This window comes from Zingiber officinale, chromosome 6A (assembly GCF_018446385.1).
Source record: "Zingiber officinale cultivar Zhangliang chromosome 6A, Zo_v1.1, whole genome shotgun sequence".
Taxonomy (NCBI): domain Eukaryota; kingdom Viridiplantae; phylum Streptophyta; class Magnoliopsida; order Zingiberales; family Zingiberaceae; genus Zingiber; species Zingiber officinale.
Window position 1 is genome coordinate 54790036 of NC_055997.1, and position 10646 is coordinate 54800681.

Below are 10646 nucleotides of genomic sequence, written 5' to 3' on the forward strand. Positions count from 1 at the left end.
ACTTAGGAAATGTTCAGATCTCGCTACACATGCATACATTTACAAACTATCATCAACGCTGAAGACCATTATGGCACATTGAAGAAAGGCTATACATACACATACTAGTTGTCTACATAAGAGGAGGCTAGCCTGAGCTTTAGCCCAAGCTAGCCCCCACTATTTAGCCCAATTATTCAAAGTTTATTATAAATTTTCTAACTAACTCAGTATGTCCTCTTCTCTATATCCAAGACTTTAATTTAATCCAAATTCTAAAAGCCTAAATATTTTTTAACTAGCCTAGATGTCGAATTCATAATAGATGAGTTTGATGAGAAGTCTAGTATAGTAAAAATATAGTATCAATAAACTTGATTTATTATATTTCTGGTGCCTTATATGGTTATTCCCTTTATATTCTTTTAATCTATTTTTATTTTTAAAATTATTTATTAATATTTTTTTTGAAATATTATCATTATGATATGAAAGTCTTGTTATATAATATGATACATGAATTTTTTTTTGAACATATTTTTTTCATATAAAAAAATGATGATTTATTTTAAATTTAGGACCCGGGAATAAAATTCTGATTTCACCCTGACACCAAACCTGAGGCAAAAAAACATTTTTTAAATTTATTCACATGTCTAAGCCATCATAAGAGAAATTGAAAGCTTCATGCAAACATATCTGACCATAAAATTAAAAACCCTAGTCTATCAAGCTATTGTGATATAGCAAAAATCATTAAGACTGTAAATGTATCGAACATACGTGAATAAGCTTGGTGTTCAGTTTGAAAGTATTTATTTATATTCATTTAATATACATAAAATAAATTAAATGATTAAAAATGAACAACTCATTAAATTAAACTAGCAAACTTGAACATATATGTGATCAACTTGCAAATATTTGTGAAAAATATTCGTGAATAATGTTCATGAACAAAATTCATGAACAATATTTATGAATAAAACTCTTATCAACATATTAAATAAATAAATAAATATAAAATAATCAAACATGTTTATATTCTCAAGCTCAATAACTAACCAAAGAAGTTTAAAATGTAAAAGTTTCAAATAATCAAATAAACTTGAATTGAAAGTTCTATAATATCTAAACTAAACAAGCTCAAGTTAAAAAAATTAAGACAAACTTAAATAATTATTTTAGCTGCTTGGTTCATTTTAAGCTTGGCTTGACTCGGCTAGATAATCTTGTCAAAAAGTATGAACATTATAAAGTTTGAATCGACTTAGCTCATTTACAGCCCTACAAACCCCAACATAACTTATCCTATCTATTAAACAAAAGAACCATAGAAACCTTAGCTTAGGCAGTGATGTGGTGATGATGAGGGGCCCTACCCTATGGCCATGGTGGAGGTCAAAGGAGGTCAAAGTCAAGGTGGTCAACGCTTAGAAGTCATTTGCCGATCGGACAAGCTTGTCCCGATCGGGAAGAGAAAGGCCCGATCCGATATCACCTTTGACTCGGCTATGAGCAGAGCACCCGATGCTCAAATAAGAGGACGACAAAGGGAGCAATATGTAGAAACCGGGTTGAGCGCCTTTTCCTCTCGGCCTAGCAATAGACTCAACATCAGCTGAGCATGCGAACAGTGGACTTTCGGCCGTGCGACTATCCGGCTCGGCCCAGCAATAGAGAACGCATACAGTGGACTTCCGGCCAAGTGGCTATCTCGCTCGGCCCAACAACAGAGCACGCAGACAGTGGACTTCTTGCCGAGCGGCTATCGCGCCCAGCCCAGCAACAGAACATGCGAGCAGTGGAATTCTGGCTGAGCGGCTATCTCGCTCGGCCCAACAACAGACAACACATGGACGACAGAATTCTGGCCGAGTGGCTATTTCGCTCGGCCAAGCAACAACCACAACAGGCTATCTTTTGACATCTTTTTGGGAGCTAGTGCCACTGACATACGACATTATCAGACAGAGGATCGTACGACGGAAGCTTCCACTGTCACTTCAGAGATATGCTCGGCCTGGTAAGGTACTGTGTCAGGGGCACTTTATTGATGAGTCTTTTCAGGGGAAACTTGGGGGCGCGTACCCACCTTGGGAAGCGTGCACATGCACTATAGGAGATCTATATAAAGGGGGTCCAAATATCGATGGAGGTATGCGATATTTTACTATTACGCTACAGTTTTCTTGTTGCACCGCTCTTTGCTTCTTCTTCTTCGCCAGAGACTAACTTGAGCGTCCGAGAGCCATTACCGGGGACCCTTTCTCTGGCTTGGCACTGACACCACTTGTGTTGCAGGTCAGAGCGAAGTCCATAAGAGGTCAGCGGGAGCGCCACATCCCCAGCATCCATCTCATCGACTTTTGGATAGTATCATATTTGGCGCAGTCTATGGGAACATCACCTACATCCGAGCCGAGAAGATGGAGGACGATAGACGACTAACCAACATGACACTCACCCAAGAAGAGCTCGATATGCTCGTGCAAACCCGAGCAACAAAAATGATCGAGCAACAACAACAATAAGCGTTAGTCGATCGGCTAGCATTGCAGCCCGTGACATCAGCAGCAGGACGAGCAGGGCATGAAGACTGAACGGAACAACTCTCTATATGGGGGCAGAATAGAAGGTCGACCGACACACTAGGGGAGACGCCGCCCGCGCCAATCCCCTTCCATCGCACCCTATTCCAAACCCCCTCAGAGATAGCCTAGGCGAACCACGAGAGGGGATCATCTTCAGATGATGCTCCCGTTTGAGATGCATAAAAAGGCAAGGTGTCGCCCCAAAGCAACGCGTATCCAAAGTGGATCAACCGACAGTTCTTAGAGGAGATCTTACAAGACCCTCTGCCCAGACACTACACCCAGCTAGCGATCGGGAAGTACAACGGGTCGACCGACCCAGATGATCATCTGCATCGGTTCGATAACGAAGCCATGCTGCACCAATATACAGACGGAGTGAAGCACCGAGTCTTCCTCATGACCCTCTCTGGATCGACGCAGCGCTGGTTCAGAAGACCGCCAGACGGCTCAATACGGTGCTTCAAAGACTTTCGGACCGCTTTCTAGTACTATTTTGCCAGCAACCGACACTACCAGATGATGAGCGTCAGCCTCTTTGCCCTGAACCAAGGGCCCAAGGAAGCACTCTGAGCGTACATCCAACTCTTCAACCAAGTATCCATGTACATCCCCTCAGTGTCGTCCGAGATAATGATGAATGCCTTCACCCAGGGGATCACCGAGGGAGATTTTTTTCAATCACTCATCAGGAAGCCGCCCAGGGACTTTAACCATATGCTCAAGAAGGCCAACGAGTACATAAATGTGGAAGAAGCCCAAGCGGCAAGGAAGAAGGAAGCGACGGCCGAGCCTACACTAACACTTGAGCGGCGTCCGACGAACAACCACTAACCGCCCAGGGGCCAAAAGTGGAGGCAGCACGACCACACCAAGAGGCCCAGATGCATGTTGTGCAACATGTGTCAGCCGCTCGGCAGAAGGCGTCAAGATGCAAGGTATGGACACCAATGTTTTATTCCTTTCACCAATCACCGACTCACAACAAGCAGGATTACCACGGTCTGACACCAGTCATCAGCCGAGCAGCCCCAAGAGGATACCACCGTGAGTCTCCAACCCTCGATCGGCAACAGAGGCAACTGTATGCTGGGCGGTGAGAGTATGAAAGAGGAATGCTCGAGCGGTCCGACTGGAACCACAGGAGGGATAATGTCGATCCCTCCTGAGTCCTGGCCGAGCGAAATGGATCATCCGCTCAGGAAGCAGAAAATAGAAGCAACACGTCCTGAGGAGAAATAGGAATGATCGCTGGAGGGCCAACCAGCAAAGACTCCAACCGAGCTAAGAAGTCGAATTCTCGGCGGTTGGAGATCCACGCGCTAGGATGCAACCAGGAGAAGGCCGAAGGGCCCGTGATCAGCTTCGGCCCGAGCAACTTGGAGGGAGTGGAGATCTCTCACGATGACACACTAATCATTCAAGCGGTAATTGCTAATTACACTATTCACCAAACTTTTGTTAATACTGAGAGTTCAGTAAACATCATCATCAAAAAGGCGTTTGATCAATTACAAATTTATCAAAGTGAGTTGCTGCCCATAACAACCCCACTTTATTGCTTCACGGGCAACGAGGTACTGTCGCTCGGACAAGCCCATCTGGCTATCTCCCTCGGAGAAGAGCCGTTGAGGAGAATCAAGACCACAAACTTCATCTTGGTGAACGCACAGTCATCCTACAACATCATCCTGGGCTGACCGACCTCAACGAATTCTGGGCGATGGTGTCTACCTACTGCCAAAAGATCAAGTTCCTGGTAGGTGAAGTCAGAGGCGATCAGCTGGCCGCTCGGTGATGCTATGTCGAGATGATCAAGACCGAAGCAAGAAGCGCTCGGAAGAATCCTCACTTGGAGGTGAACGCCATCACCAAAAAGCTTCGGGGGTTAGTCAATGAAGAAACTGTCCAGAATCATCCAAGCCGGATGGAAGCCACCATATTAATTATGGCCGATCGGGAACCTAAGCAGAAGGCAAAGCGGTTGTAGAGCATGAATAATCTTCAACCCTACAGGGCTAGATGAGAGGTACGTGAGTATATATTGTACTTTTTGTATCTTTTGTATGTCTCCCGAATGCAGGGCAAAGTTTGAATAAAAAACAAAGGCCTCTTAAAGTGCATCTCCATCAAAGGTCGAGCGACGACCTTAAACCCTTGTCTCCACCGATGGTCAAGCGACGACCTTAAACCCTGGTCTCCATCGACAGTGGAGCGGCGACCTTAAGCCCTTGTCTCCACCGACGGTCGAGTGGCCACCTTAAACCCTTGTCTCCAGCGACGGTCGAGCGGCAACCTTAAACCCTTGTCTCCTTTGACGGTCGAGCGGCGACCTTAAACTCTTGTCTCCATCGACGGTCGAGCGGCGATCTTAAAACCTTGTCTCCATCGACAGTCGAGCGGCGACCTAAAACCCAGGTCTTCATCAATAGTCTAGCGGCGACTATAAACCCTTGAGTCAGAAACTCCCAAGCCGATCAGCCGGGTTTTGGGTTATATTAGAGCCACGAGCTCTAAAAGTCGAGTGAGCTTCACTGGTCTTGGACCAGCACATTGGATTTCAACCTCCCCCGTTCGGGGTCTAATTGTCTTCCCTAGACTCGGACCAACATACGGGATTCCTTATCTCCCCCGTTCGGGGTCGAGCAGTCTTCGAAAGCTCAGTGAGTGGGCAAACAATGATGAATAGCCAACTGTGAACCCGGGCTACTCAATAGCACAAAGTCTTCAGAATATAGTGACTGTTTGACACTATTCTTTAAAATACTCCTAGGGCCAAGCGGGAGATCGCGGAATCATGGACTCTGAATACCAGAGGGGTCGGTTGGCTGATAGAATAACCATGAACGAGGCCACGAGCTCTTGCAAATAATCAAAAGGAGTTGAAAAACATACAAGGAGGTAAAGCTCGTCTGAACGGACAAGCATGCATTTAAACTTCAAAAATTTTACATCTTACAGGAACGCTCGGCCTCACTCAGGAATGCTCGGCCTCACTCAATATAGTCCAGGACATCATCAGGCAGTGCAACGGTGAGCTTATCCCGGCTATTGATGCTGCTTGTCAGAGCTGCCGGCAAATGGCCTCCCTCGCAGAGTTGATCGATCATCCCATCGATGGCCAAATCGAAGAGGCGCAGAGCCTGATCTGTGACCTTATCATTGAAAGCATCCGAGTGAAAGTAACTCTTCTTCCTAGCCACGAAACGGCTAGACTTGGCTTCTTGGTAGGTCTGCAGGGATGCTCGGGAGGCCTCTAGCTCATCCTTGGCGGTGGCCAGCGCAGCAGCCTTGGAGGCAAGTTGGCCGTGAAGGGTCGTTTCTATGGCTGAGCGACTGTTCCGCTCGGTGATCAGGAAGTCCTTGACTTCCTTGAGCTTTTGGGCAAGGGCCCGGGCCTCCTTATTCTTCTCATCGAGGTCCGCGATGGCCCAGTTCTTTCACGCATTGGCCGACTCGATTTTATTATCAAAAGTAGCAACCTGATTATTGAGCCGCTCCAACATCGTGCCCTGCCCGGCGCTCTTAGCCCATTCGGCCTCAGGCTGTTTGTTGCTCTTCTCCAGAGCGCCCCGCAGCTTAGCCACCTCAGCTTCTGTTTTCTCCTAAGCGGCGGAGCATTGGCCGCTCAACGCCTTCAGTTGCTTTACTTCCTCCTCCAAAAACTCAATCCTGTGGCACATGGCAAGGCTCTCCACCCAGTACTACGGACAACAAGCAAACATAAGCGGCGATCGGGAGTGAATTATGCAAATGTAAGGTGAAACTTACCCCAGTAGACATCTGGGTGTGGCTGTTCGCGAGCGCGCTTAGAGACATCATCATCGCAAGAGCTCATGCGTCCTCCAAGATCTTAGCGAGCGACCCTTGGATGATGATCTGGAGCTCGAGACCCGGCGCTCGGCTCGCTATAGTCTTCGGTGGGCAGATGTAGGATTGTCGTTATGCGGCGTTGGCCGCCCGGGGCCGATTGAGCCGAGGTTGCTCAGCCGGACGTCGGAAGGAGGATGCCGGACAGATGCCGAACTTTTTTTACCTTCGAGGGCTTCGAAGGTGGTGGCATGAAGGCCACTGGCGACGCGACAAGAGTCCCCTGCGGCAGATCAACCAAGGAGGGTGTCCGATCAGACGACACAGAGGCTATCATTTCTTGAATCGGAGTCGGGGTTGAAGTTTCGATCTGCTCGGCAGATCGTACACTTGAAGTAGCGGAGTGCGATGAAGGCTCTGTTCGGCGCCTCTTGCGCCTGTTCAGTGGTACGTCGGAGGAGGCCGAGCCCGATGGTTCCTCAACTGGGAGGATCGAACGCCGCTCGGATGGAGGTTGTGATCCCGTGGCTACTCCCCCTCTCATCGCATGGATGGCCTCACCTCTGCTCACTAAGACGGGTGTCGCATCGCTCTCATCCTGGGGCTCTTCGTGTGAGCTAACCGATTGCAGACCACGGTTCACCAGTTCTTCAACAGCAGTCGCATTGATCGTGACATCCTTGAGTTTTACCTTGCCGGCCAGATGTGCTCGCAACATGACTTTGGTTGCAAAAGGGAAAGAGAAATCAGTTAGCATCAAAGGAAGAATTAAAGGAGCTTCATACCTAGGCTGGTCAACAGCCGGGTGCGGATCAAACTTAAGCCAAAGATATAAATGACGCCTTGTAGCAACAACTTGTGGATGTCGTACTTCTGGCTGGCCAACATCGAAGCTGCGTTCAGGTAGTCCGATCGACTCTTGTAGCTTTTCAAGGGAGGCTGAGGCGCTACTTCGAGCTGCCGGTGGGTCGGGAAGTCTGGCCGCTCAGGAAGGCGCATGAAGAAAAAATATTCTTTCCAGTACTTATTGGAGGTCGGCATCTTATCGAAGAATACTAAACTAACTTGAGACTAGAAGAGGAAAGTCCTCGGATCGGACAATTTAGGGTAATAAAAATAATGAAAAATCTAGGGGGTAAGAGGAATTCCGTGCAGACGGAATAAGACAATGATTCCGCACAGCAGCCTAAAGGAGTTAGGCACTAATTGAGGAAGGGAAATGCGGAAATACTTACAAACGGCTGGAATAAAGGGGTGGAGCGGAAACCGTAGACTGGAGGTAAACTGATCTCGGTAGAAATAGATACAGCCGGTTGGCGGAGAGTTGGGTTGATCGGAGGGAGAAGGCAAAACGATCTGATGATCGGAAGGAATTTTGAAAACATCTCTCAAGCACTTTGTGTCACCTCCATCAAACCTAGACTCCATGGATGTGTATCAGAGTCCAGGGATGGAGCAGATGGCTGCGAAGAACTCGCCATCGCAAAAATAAAAAGGCGATCGAAGAAGAAAAAGGTTGCTGGAATACCGACGGAACAAAAAGGAAGGCCAAAAAGCACGAAGGTGGGGGCGATTGGAAGGAAGCTTAATAGAAAGAAGGTCGCCAGAGAACGAAAGACGCACAGGAACATATAGAAGATCGTTGGAGGATGAAGAACGCGTCACCGGCAGCACTCGAGGAAGACAGCGAAGGAAGCGACGCGGTGGGCTTATAGGCTTCAGGTTCAGCCAACCGGAGTCATCCGATCTAGGTCATAGAAACCCAAGCAAAGATCGAACCGTTGAATTCAACCCGTCAAACATCAATACCCGATACATGTTCAGATCTTGCTACACATGTCTTTCTGGACACGACTATACATACACATAGTAGTTGACAAACGGGTCTTTAAACGAAAGGCATGGATCGGAGAAGCGATGCACTCATGCAGATATATATATATATATATAGACAAATGACTTCAAGCAGTTGGGTAGGAAGCTTGCATGGCGATACCACACAGCCCTTCCTTAGCATCCACGTCCCTTTCCATCCTTATGTAGCCGTTCTCCCCCCAATCGGCACCCCAAGAATTCTTCACCAGCCAGTACTTGCTGCCATCGCTCGTCGCGCCGTAGCCCACCGCTGTGACGCCGTGGTCGAGATCAGTTCCACATTCCCCCGTGAAGACGCCGCCGTTGTAGAACTGGAAGGCCGATCCGCTGGCCTCTATCGCCACCGACACCGGCTGGTGGGCCACGGCCTTGCGCAGCGCCACCTCATCGTCGGCAGGCACGTCCTCGTACCCACTGATGGCGGCGGCGGAGGGGGAGGATTTCTGCTTGCTGCAGGTGCCGTCGGTGGCCTGGTAAGGGTACTTGGTCTCGGTGGCGAGGCCGCCGTTGTTGATGATGAACTCGAACGCGTTGTCCATGAGGCCGCCGTTGCAGCCTTGGTCCTCGCCGTGGACGTCGCAGTCCACCAGCTGCTGCTCGGAGAGAGAGATCAACTTGCCAGCGGTGAGCTTGGTGATGCCTTCCATCGCCGCCACTGCCGAGAACGCCCAGCAACATCCTGTTTTGCTCGAGCAAACGAATTAGATTCCGTTGGAGCAATAATTAACTAAATTGTTCCTCCAAATTATGCATACCACACTGCCCTTGATCTTTGATGGGAGTGACTGCTCCTTTGGTCCTCCAGTCGACGCTCTTCGGCGTCGCGGACACGTTCTCGTACATGAATCCTCCCTTCCTGATCGGCTTCGCCGCGATCATATTCTTGAAGCCAGTGTAGGAAGATTTGAACTCCTCGTTGGTCATGTCGGCGAACTGGTTGATGCCCAGCGAGTACTTGTGCTTGCCGGCGGCGTTGAACGAGTCGATGAGCTCGACGTTGGACTTGAAGATGTCGAAGCGGCGCTGCTTCTCTGCGTCATCGCGGTAGACGCGCCCGTGCTGCGCCATCCACCGCTCGTGCCTCTCTGCCATGGACATGCTCTCTGGATAACTTAGCTTGCGCCCCCAAGCGGTGCTTGATATTACAGCGAACAAGGCCGCCAAGACGAGGCATTGCTTCACGGTGAAGGCGGCGGCCGGAATTCTACCCATCAGCTGCTCTCGAAACGCTTTTACAAGTGATTAATTAATCAGTTAATTGATCAACTAATTCAAGCTTAGTGAGAGATTAAGCGACGGGCTTCGACTATTTATAGGTCTGCTCTGTTCTGCTTGTTCTGCTCTGTTCTTGCTGCGTGCCGTGGAATACGTTGCGTTGCGAGATTAATTTAATTGGAAGACTCCGTAATTACTGGATTAATCGTGATCGAGATCCAACGATCACACGTCTCTTCTTTGCGAAGATCGTACGCAGACTTCTGTTCTTGGTTTGAGACGTCGATAATTAGTTAACAATTAATCGGAGTCATTCATGGAGCATCCAGTGTAAGGGACTTCAAATAGACAGAAATCTTTGCACTAATCTTAAAGCGCTCAATTCATTGGTGATCGACCCCATACGCTCGAGTTGTTTATATTTTTCTCTTCAGTTATGTTGACAATTCAATAAACAGATGCATTCGTATCGGCATTCTGTAGCCCAAAAGACAACCTACAACTTGTAAGCACATCTGGCTTTCTTTGGGTGGACGTCAGTCACGTTATTCTCAATGTTTTTGGAAAATCGGATGACCGGACAGAGATTTTTAAGATTTGCTATAATAATTAAAAATCATGTTTCAATCCCGATTCAACTTACGATTTTGATTGATTTCAAATAATTTTGATAGTGTGCCATGAGCCATATAATCATAAACTGAGATCGATTCATAGTTCACCTCATAGTACTCAGTCAAAGAACAAAATGCATGTGTCATCGAGGCTTGGATAACATCTGACTGCTACATCTCCTTGACTTCTGACTATTACATCTCCTTGACTTTTGATTGTCACGTCCCCTTGACTTCTGACTACCACACCCCCTTGATTTCTGACCGCCACGCCTCCTTGACTTCTGACGATCGGACCTTATCATTATGCACCGTATCATAAGCCTCCCCCAAGTCTAGTCAAAGGAGGCTCAGGTCTGACTGACTAAACCCAGACTCCTATTTCACTTAGCCATACCATTGTGACTTTAACTACTGTTCTTTTTCCCCAGGTCTTCAGAAGTTTACCATGTTCTCAAATGTTATGTCATTTCCCAAATGTCTGTGCCACTGCGTCAGTTCCCAGATCTTTGGATATGTAACATGTCTGTAAATGCGGCACTGTTTCCCATATATCGTT

The 10646-nt window shown here is 47.8% G+C and overlaps 1 protein-coding gene across 1 annotated transcript; it reads right to left on the reverse strand.

Annotated features, from left to right (window-relative positions):
* Positions 1-8169: 8169 nt before the first annotated feature.
* On the reverse strand, positions 8170-9516 carry LOC121993961 (senescence-specific cysteine protease SAG39-like). Its single transcript, XM_042548185.1, has 2 exons — positions 9014-9516; positions 8170-8937 (listed from the first exon to the last, which is right to left on the reverse strand). The coding sequence occupies exons 1-2, from the start codon at positions 9468-9470 to the stop codon at positions 8345-8347; spliced, it is 1050 nt and encodes a 349-aa protein (XP_042404119.1). The 5' UTR covers positions 9471-9516; the 3' UTR covers positions 8170-8344.
* Between the last annotated feature and the right edge of the window lie 1130 nt (positions 9517-10646).